General features: G+C 46.8%; 1 protein-coding gene across 1 annotated transcript in view; it reads left to right on the top strand.

Moving 5' to 3' along the window:
- Nucleotides 1-8,512: 8,512 nt before the first annotated feature.
- Nucleotides 8,513-14,820, top strand: part of LOC310794617 (solute carrier family 41 member 1-like) — a gene marked incomplete at both ends in the record, with an annotated part of 40,328 nt that continues 34,020 nt past the window's right edge. The window contains one exon of the mRNA XM_083656605.1: nt 8,513-8,815. Within this exon, the coding sequence (XP_083512731.1) occupies nt 8,513-8,815 (303 nt within the window). The remainder of the gene's footprint in view (nt 8,816-14,820) is intronic.

The following is a 14,820-nucleotide window of genomic DNA, read 5'->3' as shown; positions in this document are numbered from 1 at the left end:
GCATATAGCTCCTCAGGTGCTCAGTGGTAGAAATGCCTGTGTAGAAACTCTATCTTGCTGTGATGCGTCTCTCCAAACACACACACAGTGTGGCGTCATACTGTAAGCTGATAGTGGGTTCCTGTCAAAAGACCAACATGCCTCAGCACGTGTTCAAAATTCACATAGTTTAGAGCAGGGGCTTTCAAAGTCTGAGACTGTGGGCCTCCCCCCCCCCAGACAGTGCAATAAGGAGCCCCCCTCGCTCAGTTCCTGGATGCCTATGGGATCATGATGATGTTATTTGATCCCATAGACACTCAACAATTGAGCCAAGATAGCCTGATATCGCTGTTTGACACACTTCAGAAGACGACATGAAATACATAAAAAGGTCAAGGCATTTATGTGTTTCTGACTCTGTGAAGGTGGCGGAAAACGGTCAAATTCCCCCAAACTGTATCTCAGTCTGAACTATCGTTTTAACCCCAATCTCACACATGAAGAACTAATGTAATATTTTGTCCCTTCCATTCACGTCTGAGCCTCCCCTGAAACCGCTTGGAGCTGCCCTGGGGAGGCCCGCCTCCCACTTTGAAACCCTCTGTTTTAGAGGACATATTGACAAAAGACAAGCCCAGAGAGACATAACCATCAGGCCACACATCCAACATATCACAACATACACATTTAGTCTAGTGCTGAGTGTTCAAATCTGATAGGCTTATTCCTTCCTTCCCTAGTTAGAACAAAAAAATCCAGGGGGCACGGTGGCTCAGTGGTAGAGCTGTCGCCTCACAGCTAGAAGGTCCTGGGTTCGATTCTCACCTGGGACGCTGTGAGCGCTGAAGGAATGCGTGCCCGTCCGCATGTCCTCGAGTGCCCACCGCCCTGGTGGGGTCGTCAAAAGGGCCTTTCTGTGTGGAGTTTGCATGTTCTCCCCGTGCCCCCTGGGGGTTTCCTTCATATAGGAACCCCACACCAAAACATGCAATATCCTGGTTGCTAATGTGTTGCCTCCTCTGGTCGTTCGGGGCGTCTGTTCGGAGGGAGGGGAACTGGTTGGAATAGCGTGAACCTCCCACGTGCTATGTCCTACCGGTGAAGCTTCCCCTGTCAGGTGAAAAGAAGCGGCTGGCTAACTGCCCATGTCTCGGAGGAAGCATGGAGCCAGTTTCGGCTCTCCCCAGATCGGCAGAGGGTGGAGCAGCAACCAGGATAAATAAATTAAATTAGCACTAATGGGGGATAAAAAATCGGGAAAAAATATTAAAGAAAAGAAGGGGGGGGGGGGATCCACCAATGGGATGAATCATTTTCTCATCAATTATGATGAGAAAATGAATCATCAATCTTATCAAATTGACTGGATACATACTTCTGGTGGGCTCAGTTGAAAATACTGTAGTTTGGATGAATGAATGTGGCTTCCAGAACAAAAGATAAACAATGTATTAATATGTAGTGTAAAACACACCTTGCTTGGTTCATAGGAAAAGTGCCCCCACATATAAATAGGACATGAGCAGGAATGTCCCAGATGAGCGTGTTGGGAATAGGATTGGGAATTTTCTTCCTCCCATGGGTGGAATAACGGGTAGGAGCTGCTGCTCTCAGCAGTCCCAGAGAGAGACGGGGCGAGACAGGAGGGGGATATCCTTATCTGCCAGAGGCATGAAATTCAAGACGGTGCCCCTTGTTGCACACACACACACACACACACACACACACACACACACGCACACACACACACACACACACGCACACACACACACACACACGCACACACGCCCTGGGCAAACATGCATAGAACTTCACGAGAGCACAACATACACACAGCCTATGCACACAAGTTCAAGTGCAGCACACGCGCATATCAATCACACACACACACACGCCCGCACGCACGCACGCACACACACACACGAACATGCACACACACACACACACGCACACACACACGCATACAAACTGTGTCGTCTTCACAGATGAGTTATTCTTGGGAGCAGGCGCTCAACAACAACACACACTCGACTTTCCAAGCCCTGGAGAGAGAAGGTAAGCACATTGAATATGATCCGAGCCTCAGATGTAATCATGTATCTCTGTCTGAAGCGATGTGGCGGTAATGTGTTTTTGAACCCTAACTTACTCAGGGTAGCTTCGTGAGCACGACTCTTCACTTTCAGCAATGTCTGCTTCTGACCTTTACAGTAGTAGTTATTCAGCACAACAGCAGTCATAGCAATGCAATATATAGGCTAACTGTCAAATAAAGACAAAACAGTGTTACTGTGTAAAGTTAAAACTGGCTTTTACAACAATAAATGACACCCATCTATATATAAATGTATACTATTCAATGGTGTGAAGGTCACTACCGTACCAACCGATGATAGATTTATCACAAAAGCAGATACACTTTGGAGGAGCGTAGCCTACAATAGGCCTATAATAGCCTGCTCTTGTTACAGTATAGGCTAAGTCAGCTGTTGAGTTAGCTGTAGCTTGCTACATGTAGATGTTTCAGCCACACTGTTGATTTCACACTTGCTTCCCCCCAAATGCTTCTTAAAGTGGGGTCCAGGCAGGGACCTTCTGGGCAAAATGAGAAGTAGTTGAATTCACCTTTTAAAAGTGGCACAATGACAGAATGTGTACTAGCCTACTGTTTTAAATTTATAGCCTACGTTCAACTCCCCCCACTGTGATAATCCCACACTAGTTTAGACATAATCTGACCAAATGGGGTCATGGTCTTGTCATGAGGATCTATTTTGGGGTCTTTGACATTGGAAAAGTTTTGGACCTCCTGTCATATGAGCCATTTATGATTCGAATCCTCTGTTCTGACACTGTTGAGTGGGAAAAGTGTCTAAAAGCATATTTTCCCTTGCCTGGACTGGAGTAGGTCCAGACCAGAATCCACACTCCAGTCCAGACCATACAGACCTTCGAATCCAGCCACTCCACAGCGCTCCACACGGAGTTGAGTGTCGCATGGTCTGTCGCTTGCTTCCTCCAGAGGGGGGGCGGGGCCACACGTTGCTCGCGCTTCCGTTCTACTCCAGCTTTGTAGCCAATCAGAATGCACTCGGTTGTGTAACCAATGGTTACCGGGAAGTGTTATGACGGGCGGTGCACACACACACACATGGCAGCCTCCTGTAGCAGTCTATTCTGCTGCGTGGCAGGATGATATGGAGGGTGGATCGTGCCTAAATCAAATACAATACACACAACTAAATACAATACACACATTGAAATACAATACACATATTGGAAATACAATACATATATTGAAAATACAATACACATCTGAAGAATACAATACATGTGTAACAATAAATACAATACCAAAATGCTTAAATACAATACACATATTGAAAATACAATACACATCTTGAAAATCCAACAACTGTATTGTATTTTCGAGATGTGTATTGTATTTTCAATATGTGTATTGCCTTTTCAATATGTGTATTGTATTTCAATGTGTGTATTGTATTGAATTTTGGCATGGGTGATTCGTGCCATAATCAAATACAATACACACATTGAAATACAATACACATATCGAAATACAATACACATATCGAAAATACAATACAGTTGTTGGATTTTCGAGATGTGTATTGTATTTTCAATATGTGTATTGTATTTAAGCATTTCAGTATTGTATTTATTGTTACACATGTATTGTATTCTTCAGATGTGTATTGTATTTTCAATATATGTATTGTATTTTCAATATGTGTATTGTATTTTCAATATATGTATTGTATTTCCAATATGTGTATTGTATTTTCAATATATGTATTGTATTTCCAATATGTGTATTGCATTTCCAATATGTGTATTGCATTTTCAATGTCAGTCAGGAACAGGGCCGGCGCCAGGATGAAATGACTGAGGGGGCTGATTTTTTTTTTTTTCGATTTTATTTTATTTTATTTTATATATGATATTTTTATATCGTAAAACATAGGTTATATACCCGCTATGCCTATTTCTGGACTTTTTAACCATAATAACCTCTGAAAAGCGCAATAACAACACAAGAAAGACTACTATTCAAAATCAAATAAAACATTTATTTCAGAGCAGCAGATTAAGTGAGGGGGCCGAAAATTGAACTGAGGGGGCTAAGCCCCCTTAGGCCCCCTCGTGGCGCCGGGCCTGGTCAGGAATGTTTCCCGTTTTTTTTAGTTGTGACGTAATCACTCCGTTCCCGCTCCACTCAGCTGGCTCGAGTGCACCACCCAGACACTTCTTTCTGCGACCATGTATCGAGAGACATTTTCTAAAGAGTATAAATTAAGCTTAAGTTGGCTACCTTGGCTACCTTGCTGGCAAAATGTCGACGAAGACGTGGGCCGATCTGCTGCGGGAGGCAGCTAATGCCATGAATCTAATTCCTCCCCCCAGTACCCCTCCTCCAGCAGCTCATCCTGTGCCCCCAATGTCTGTAACGTTACCCTCACATGGATCAACTTCCATGGAATCAAGAGTTCGTGGTGCTGTGCAAGGTAACGTTAACGTCAAAACCACTGGAAAATATCTAGTTAGCTAGCTCAGATCGCTAGCTAGCATCGCGCTGCTCGCTGCTGCCAAGACGCCAGCATGCATTGAGAATGAATGGCAGCCGGCCGGCTGCTCTCGCTGTTCGTGACGGTCCCTTTGTGAATCCACAGTAAACGCTAGCTGTTGGAATGAAAGGATAGTGCTAGCTAGCTAACAACATTAGCTAGCTAGGCTATGAGAAACCCAAAATACAGATTTGAGCTTGGTTACCGACTGTGCACTTTATTAATGTCCTCTACTGCTGCTGAATAAAAAACAAGTAATTCTTGCCGAAATGACACAACATAGATTGTATTTTAATCATCATAATGTTTATTTGATTCAATATTGATGTAGGTGAGGTGTCCAGGCTGTTTCAGCCTTACAGCCACCGTCGATCAACGCCATTCAGGAGCCCTGCTGTCCCAGCAAAGAAAACCAAACTGCTGCCCTACACACACTTCTGCTGCCTGGGCGGTAGGAAGGACAACAGTGTCCCTTCGATCTACGAGAAGGAGGAGTTATTGGTAGCTGGTCTGGGCCACAAAAGGATAACGTTCCCAGGTAATTGATAGTCATTCATGAAACTGAATGACACTATTTGAAGGGGTGTACATAAGACTAACATGACACTGTCATGAACCTGTCATATAACCGTAACATGAATGAATCGAGATACACCATCAGATCTTTCTCCTCCCCTCTCCTCACCTCCTCCCCTGTCATATAGATACCTCTCAAAACCAATAACCCTATTCTTTCTGTTTAACCTGATATTTATTTAAGAGTTTTATTTATTTATTATAACTTGTTTTTCAAAATGGATTGTTGGGGGGGGGGTTAATTTTGTCTCTTAACTGTTATGAATCGATTCAGCAATGTTATAACAATCTAGTCAAGACATCCACTGTGCGCAAATACAAGCGCACCCCATAATCATTCTCTGTGTTGTCAGGATGAGGAAGCTGGTCTAGCTCTGCCTGAGTAAGTTGGCGTGACAGTTGAATCTCATGCACTTGAATAACAGAAGCATGTCCCGGGTCACTGGATCCAATCCAGTCGATGCCGTAGTTCTCATCCACCTGAATATCAGGTTAAACAGAAAGAATAGGGTTATTGGTTTTGAGAGGTATCTATATGACAGGGGAGGAGGTGAGGAGAGGGGAGGAGAAAGATCTGATGGTGTATCTCGATTCATTCATGTTACGGTTATATGACAGGTTCATGACAGTGTCATGTTAGTCTTATGTACACCCCTTCAAATAGTGTCATTCAGTTTCATGAATGACTATCAATTACCTGGGAACGTTATCCTTTTGTGGCCCAGACCAGCTACCAATAACTCCTCCTTCTCGTAGATTGAAGGGACACTGTTGTCCTTCCTACCGCCCAGGCAGCAGAAGTGTGTGTAGGGCAGCAGTTTGGTTTTCTTTGCTGGGACAGCAGGGCTCCTGAATGGCGTTGATCGACGGTGGCTGTAAGGCTGAAACAGCCTGGACACCTCACCTACATCAATATTGAATCAAATAAACATTATGATGATTAAAATACAATATCTGTTGTGTCATTTCGGCAAGAATTACTTGTTTTTTATTCAGCAGCAGTAGAGGACATTAATAAAGTGCACAGTCGGTAACCAAGCTCAAATCTGTATTTTGGGTTTCTCATAGCCTAGCTAGCTAATGTTGTTAGCTAGCTAGCACTATCCTTTCATTCCAACAGCTAGCGTTTACTGTGGATTCACAAAGGGACCGTCACGAACAGCGAGAGCAGCCGGCCGGCTGCCATTCATTCTCAATGCATGCTGGCGTCTTGGCAGCAGCGAGCAGCGCGATGCTAGCTAGCGATCTGAGCTAGCTAACTAGATATTTTCCAGTGGTTTTGACGTTAACGTTACCTTGCACAGCACCACGAACTCTTGATTCCATGGAAGTTGATCCATGTGAGGGTAACGTTACAGACATTGGGGGCACAGGATGAGCTGCTGGAGGAGGGGTACTGGGGGGAGGAATTAGATCCATGGCATTAGCTGCCTCCCGCAGCAGATCGGCCCACGTCTTCGTCGACATTTTGCCAGCAAGGTAGCCAAGGTAGCCAACTTAAGCTTAATTTATACTCTTTAGAAAATGTCTCTCGATACATGGTCGCAGAAAGAAGTGTCTGGGTGGTGCACTCGAGCCAGCTGAGTGGAGCGGGAACGGAGTGATTACGTCACAACTAAAAAAAAACTGGAAACATTCCTGACCAGGCCCGGCGCCACGAGGGGGCCTAAGGGGGCTTAGCCCCCTCAGTTCAATTTTCGGCCCCCTCACTTAATCTGCTGCTGTGAAATAAATGTTTTATTTGATTTTGAATAGTAGTCTTTCTTGTGTTGTTATTGCGCTTTTCAGAGGTTATTATGGTTAAAAAGTCCAGAAATAGGCATAGCGGGTATATAACCTATGTTTTACGATATAAAAATATCATATATTAAAAAAAAAAAAATTAAATTGAAAAAAAAAAAATCAGCCCCCTCAGTCATTTCATCCTGGCGCCGGCCCTGTTCCTGACTGACATTGAAAATGCAATACACGTATTGGAAATGCAATACACATATTGGAAATACAATACATATATTGAAAATACAATACACATATTGGAAATACAATACATATATTGAAAATACAATACACATATTGAAAATACAATACATATATTGAAAATACAATACACATCTGAAGAATACAATACATGTGTAACAATAAATACAATACCGAAATGCTTAAATACAATACACATATTGAAAATACAATACACATCTCGAAAATCCAACAACTGTATTGTATTTTCGATATGTGTATTGTATTTCGATATGTGTATTGTATTTCAATGTGTGTATTGTATTTGATTATGGCACGAATCACCCATGCCAAAATTCAATACAATACACACATTGAAATACAATACACATATTGAAAAGGCAATACACATCTCGAAAATACAATACAGTTGTTGGATTTTCAAGATGTGTATTGTATTTTCAATATGTGTATTGTATTTAAGCATTTTGGTATTGTATTTATTGTTACACATGTATTGTATTCTTCAGATGTGTATTGTATTTTCAATATATGTATTGTATTTCCAATATGTGTATTGTATTTCAATGTGTGTATTGTATTTAGTTGTGTGTATTGTATTTGATTTAGGCACGATCCACCCTCCATAGGATGATGGTGGCAACAATGTAGTAGCTAACCCAAAGACGAAAGTGTCATGTGTTTACGCTTGTAACGCTTCTGATGCGCGATGAGTGGATCTGCTGAGGAAGCTCGACATCTCGTGACATTACCGGGGTATTGTTTGTTTTGTTTCCGTTCAGCCTACTACTGTTTACTAAACGATCCGTCAACACGTTCCTCATACTTAGCTCTGTTTGTTATTAGCGGGCTAGCCGCGTTACTGATAGAAATCAGCAGTGTATTTATATCGAATAATACGTACTTGTGATACAATAGAGTAGAATACTGGAAGAGAATACCCATTAGGAAAATGAACTGTTAACCTAGGCTATAGCAATCCCATGATAAAAGAATACAAATATTGTGTTATGCAGCTGCAATTTGTCTAAAACTATACCACAGGGAATCCTTTAGTAATATCATAGGAGTGAAATGATAGGCTAACAGAAAGTAGTAACACTACATACACAAATGGCAGTCTCTATAGGAACGTTATAGTGATTTTTCCTTATGAAGAATGACATTGATAATAAATTGAACATATTTCCCATCAGGAACAGTTCATGTAGGTTACGGTAGGTGATATAATGATAGCCTGCCGTATATGGATGTCTTTGATTGACAAATCAAATGTTGTGTTTTAGTTTTGGTGTGTGAGTGAGTGAGACTAGCCTACATCATTTTGCAAACAGCATTGATATGATGACATATTTGGCATGTATCTCCCACTAGATTAACCCACCGCCATTATGCCGGGCGAGGACCAGCAAGCGCAACAGCCCCGCCAGAGGAAGAAGAACAAAAAGTCCCGCTCCAAGAAGCCGGGTCCTCCCAGCAGCCACCTGGGAGGCACCTTAGAGGGGCAGGATGACCCCCTGTCAGCCCCGCTCCTCCAGCCTGCTGCTAAGAAGCCGGCGGAGGAGAGGCCCAAGGTGTCAGTGGTGAAGGCGGGGGAGGAGTCGTCCGTAGCCATCTGTCTCCAGGTGGTTCTCCCCTACCTGCTGGCTGGGATGGGCATGGTGATGGCAGGCATGGTGCTGGACAGCATACAGGTACGTGTTGGGACTGGGCTGGCTGGCGTAGAGGCTTTGTGGTTGTGTAGTGACAAATGGTAAATGGCCTGCATTTATATATAGCGCTTTCATCCACAGTGCTTTATTTGTTTATTTATTTCTTTATTTATTAGGATCCCCATTAGTTTTTGCAATGGCAAAAGCTATTCTTCCTGGGGTCCAACACAGAAAAACATTACACACAAAAAAACTATCATGACATTCATTTTGCAAACATTTTCAACCTTACAGTTGCGCATTTGCATTCATCATACAATTATTTCATTTTTCAACAGTAAAATCATGGGGGAAAAGAAAGAAAAAGAAAAATACAATAGTAATAGTACAAATGTTTGATCTCTGAATCACTCGGCAACCAAACCAATCTACAAACAACAACCCCCAACAAGGGGGTAGGTACAGTAGGTACATTCACCATTCACACAGACATTCATACACCGATGGCGGCAAGCTACCACGCAGGGTGCTGGCCAGGGTGGGAATTACACGGAGGCCATCAGGCCATGGCCTCCGTTGCCCCTCCCTCTCTGGCCATGATGCCCTGAGATCCCTAAGGTCACCTTGGCAGTGCCCTGCTAGCAGCCTGCTACTGGCAGTTACATTAAAAGCATCAGTGGTCTCAGTTTTAATGTAGCTGCTCTATGCAAAGGATGTGTCATTGGCTCATTTTAAGACACATTTCAGAAAATAAATCGCTCTTCACGATGTCAATAGAGCAATGGCCTTTGTGCCCTGGCATGTGGCCTTGTGCCCTGAAAATTGCTCCTAAAATGAGGAAATTCCCACCCTGGTGCTGGCACACCATCAGGAGCAATTAGGGGTTCAGTATCTTGCCCAAGGACACGTCGACATCCAGACTCGGAGGAGGCGGGGATCGAACCACCGACCTCTTTGATCCAAAGCGATTGGTGTACGACCCGCTCTACCTCCTGAACTACAGCCCCGCGCAAATCTCCCAGCAACCGGATTTGACGCTATCTTGTGGTGTGTGGCTGTAGTTGTGCTGCACAATATGCAATTACGCACAGGGTGGGGGTTATATTGACTGGTATTGTGATTGCAATATGAGTCACGATTTTGGTGGTGAATGCTAATTTTTAAATTTCATTTGAACTGGGGGGAGGGGGTCTAAAAATGATGGTGTCCCTCTAGGTGTCCCCTGCATACATCCTCTTCATAAGCTATTATGGTTTAACAACAACGCTCCTGGGTAACTTTATTGTGAAAGCATCATCTTCCACTGGATACCCTGCAGAGAGAGAACGTCTGTATCTATTGGAATTCCATCTGTGTCTAATATGTCTTTTGTCCTTGACGAACTCGAATGATCAAAAGATTCATTACAAATTAATTCACAGGCCTTATCTTTCACGTCGAAGAATGTGCAATATGGCTGCCAAAGTGTGCGGTGGTGTGTCACCTGAAAGCCCTCTATATTGAAATTGAGTGTCTTCTTTGTACATCTACAGTAGTTGGCTGCTGTTTTAATTGATCTGACGTGTGTGATGTGTGTGTGTGTGTGTGTGTGTGTGTGTGTGTGTGTGTGTGTGTGTGCTTTTGTCCTCTGCCAGATGTCCCTGGCATTTGGTTTGCAGCCAGCTGGGCTCTGATCAATCAAGACATACCGCCGTCTGCTTTATGATGAGTGTTCTCTCTCTCTCTCTCTCTCTCTCTCTCTCTCTCTCTCTCTCTCTCTCTCTCTCTCTCTCTCTCTCTCTTCAACACTACTACTCCCATCCTCTCATGGGTCCTCTATCCTCCCCCCCTCTCCGTTGCTCATCGGTATTTTATCCATCCTCCCCTCTAGAGTATCTTACCCTCCTGTGTGTGTCTGATGGTAGTGGATTGTATGAGATTGGCTTGGCAGAGTGTATCTGACCCTCCTGTGTGTGTCTGATGGTAGTGGATTATATGAGATTGGCTTGGCAGAGTGTACCGAACCACAGGGGCCCGAAAAGGATGAGAGGAGGGAGATGAAGAAAGGATGCTACAGTGCTATCAGCTAAAAAGGCTTGTTGCCGTGGCGACGTGCTGCTATGTAACGTATGACAGGAGGACAGGAGTTACCAGGGCCTATGACAGGACAGGAGGTACCAGGGCCTATGACAGGACAGGAGGTACCAGGGCATATGACAGGACAGGAGGTACCAGGGCCTATGACAGGACAGGAGGTACCAGGACCTATGACAGGACAGGATGTACCAGGACCTATGACAGGACAGGAGGTACCAGGGCCTATGACAGGACAGGAGGTACCAGGGCCTATGACAGGACAGGGGGTACCAGGGCCTATGACAGGACAGGAGGTACCAGGGCCTATGACAGGACAGGAGGTACCAGGGCCTATGACAGGACAGGAGGTACCAGGGCCTATGACAGGACAGGAGGTACCAGGGCCTATGACAGGACAGGGGGTACCAGGGCCTATGACAGGACAGGAGGTACCAGGACCTATGACAGGACAGGAGGTACCAGGGCCTATGACAGGACAGGAGGTACCAGGGCCTATGACAGGACAGGAGGTACCAGGGCCTATGACAGGACAGGAGGTACCAGGGCCTATGACAGGACAGGAGGTACCAGGGCCTAGGACAGGAGGTACCAGGGCCTATGACAGAACAGGGGGTACCAGGGCCTATGACAGGACAGGAGGTACCAGGGCCTATGACAGGACAGGAGGTACCAGGACCTAGGACAGGAGGTACCAGGGCCTATGACAGAACAGGGGGTACCAGGGCCTATGACAGGAGGACAGGAGGTACCAGGGCATATGACAGGACAGGAGGTACCAGGGCCTATGACAGGACAGGAGGTATCAGGGCCGATGAAAGGACAGGAGGTACCAGGGCATATGACAGGACAGGAGGTACCAGGGCCTATGAAAGGACAGGAGGTACCAGGGCCTATGAAAGGACAGGAGGTACCAGGGCCTATGAAAGGACAGGAGGTATCAGGGCCGATGAAAGGACAGGAGGTACCAGGGCCTATGAAAGGACAGGAGGTACCAGGGCATATGACAGGACAGGAGGTACCAGGGCCTAGGACAGGACAGGAGGTACCAGGGCCTATGACAGGACAGGAGGTACCAGGGCCTAGGACAGGACAGGAGGTACCAGGGCCTATGACAGGACAGGAGGTACCAGGACCTATGACAGGACAGGAGGTACCAGGACCTATGACAGGACAGGAGGTACCGGGGGTGGGGCCTATGACAGGACAGGAGGTACTGGGGGTGCGGCCTATGACAGGACAGGAGGTACCGGGGGCGGGGCCTATGACAGAACAGGAGGTACCAGGGCCTATGACAGGACAGGAGGTACCAGGGCCTATGACAGGACAGGAGGTACCAGGGCCTATGACAGGACAGGAGGTACCAGGGCCTATGACAGGACAGGAGGTACCAGGGCCTATGACAGGACAGGAGGTACCAGGGCCTAGGACAGGAGGTACCAGGGCCTATGACAGAACAGGGGGTACCAGGGCCTATGACAGGACAGGAGGTACCAGGGCCTATGACAGGACAGGAGGTACCAGGACCTAGGACAGGAGGTACCAGGGCCTATGACAGAACAGGGGGTACCAGGGCCTATGACAGGAGGACAGGAGGTACCAGGGCATATGACAGGACAGGAGGTACCAGGGCCTATGACAGGACAGGAGGTATCAGGGCCGATGAAAGGACAGGAGGTACCAGGGCATATGACAGGACAGGAGGTACCAGGGCCTATGAAAGGACAGGAGGTACCAGGGCCTATGAAAGGACAGGAGGTACCAGGGCCTATGAAAGGACAGGAGGTATCAGGGCCGATGAAAGGACAGGAGGTACCAGGGCCTATGAAAGGACAGGAGGTACCAGGGCATATGACAGGACAGGAGGTACCAGGGCCTAGGACAGGACAGGAGGTACCAGGGCCTATGACAGGACAGGAGGTACCAGGGCCTAGGACAGGACAGGAGGTACCAGGGCCTATGACAGGACAGGAGGTACCAGGACCTATGACAGGACAGGAGGTACCAGGACCTATGACAGGACAGGAGGTACCGGGGGTGGGGCCTATGACAGGACAGGAGGTACTGGGGGTGCGGCCTATGACAGGACAGGAGGTACCGGGGGCGGGGCCTATGACAGAACAGGAGGTACCAGGGCCTATGACAGGACAGGAGGTACCAGGGCCTATGACAGGACAGGAGGTACCAGGGCCTATGACAGGACAGGAGGTACCAGGGCCTAGGACAGGAGGTACCAGGGCCTATGACAAAACAGGGGGTACCAGGGCCTATGACAGGACAGGAGGTACCAGGGCCTATGACAGGACAGGAGGTACCAGGACCTAGGACAGGAGGTACCAGGGCCTATGACAGAACAGGGGGTACCAGGGCCTATGACAGGAGGACAGGAGGTACCAGGGCATATGACAGGACAGGAGGTACCAGGGCCTATGACAGGACAGGAGGTATCAGGGCCGATGAAAGGACAGGAGGTACCAGGGCATATGACAGGACAGGAGGTACCAGGGCCTATGAAAGGACAGGAGGTACCAGGGCCTATGAAAGGACAGGAGGTACCAGGGCCTATGAAAGGACAGGAGGTATCAGGGCCGATGAAAGGACAGGAGGTACCAGGGCCTATGAAAGGACAGGAGGTACCAGGGCATATGACAGGACAGGAGGTACCAGGGCCTAGGACAGGACAGGAGGTACCAGGGCCTATGACAGGACAGGAGGTACCAGGGCCTAGGACAGGACAGGAGGTACCAGGGCCTATGACAGGACAGGAGGTACCAGGACCTATGACAGGACAGGAGGTACCAGGACCTATGACAGGACAGGAGGTACCGGGGGTGGGGCCTATGACAGGACAGGAGGTACTGGGGGTGCGGCCTATGACAGGACAGGAGGTACCGGGGGCGGGGCCTATGACAGAACAGGAGGTACCAGGGCCTATGACAGGACAGGAGGTACCAGGGCCTATGACAGGACAGGAGGTACCAGGGCCTATGACAGGACAGGAGGTACTGGGGGTGGGGCCTATGACAGGACAGGAGGTACCGGGGGCGGGGCCTATGACAGGACAGGAGGTACCGGGGGCGGGGCCTATGACAGGACAGGAGATACCGGGGGCGGGGCCTATGACAGGACACAAGGAACGGATCATAAACTGCGAGAGAGAATGAGTCACACTCACAATCTAGAGAGAGAGAGGTTATAATAATGATGAGATAATGTTACAGCATGTGTTATTGTTGGCACTACCCTGTACAATGTGCTTTGGCTATACTGTACACCAATATGGTCACGCCAATAAAGCCTGACTAGAGACAGAAACACACTTTTTATTACACTGTGACAAATGTGCAGAAATTAGAGCACTATTCTTGCCCAAAATTCTTCACAAATATCAAGAATTTGAAAGACAATCAGAAAGGGACAAACTCAAATACCTGTTAGGAGAAAAAACAAACTGCTGCACACTGGCAGCTAAATATCTGGCCTCCTGCCACAACCTCAGGGACATCCAGTGAAACACCACCAGCTTACATGTATTTTTGATTATACATGCTGTACATTTATTATAATTTCCTTATTGTTGTGTTATTGTTAATATGTATGTTTGCTTTGGCAATATACGCATTGTCTTTTCATGCCAATAAAGCTAATTGAAATTGAATTGAATTGAGAGGGAGAGAGAGAGGGAGAGGGAGAGAGACGGAGAGAGAGGGAGATGGAGAGAGGGAGAGAGAGATGGAGAGAGAGAGACAGAGAGAGATGGGGAGACAGAGGGAGAGAGAGAGGGAGAGAAAGAGACAGAGAGAGATGGAGAGAGAGACGGAGAGGGAGAGACGGAGAGAGAGGGAGATGGAGAGAGGGAGGGAGAGGGAGAGAGAGACGGAGAGAGAGGGAGATGGAGAGAGGGAGAGAGAGATGGAGAGAGAGAGAGAGAGAGAGGGAGATGGAGAGAGAGAGGGAGAGAGAGACGGAGAGAG

Source organism: Poromitra crassiceps, assembly GCF_964638095.1.
Source record: "Poromitra crassiceps genome assembly, chromosome: 20".
NCBI lineage: Eukaryota > Metazoa > Chordata > Actinopteri > Beryciformes > Melamphaidae > Poromitra > Poromitra crassiceps.
Note: the sequence above shows the minus strand (reverse complement) of the source record. Positions and strands in the feature narration are given on the sequence as shown.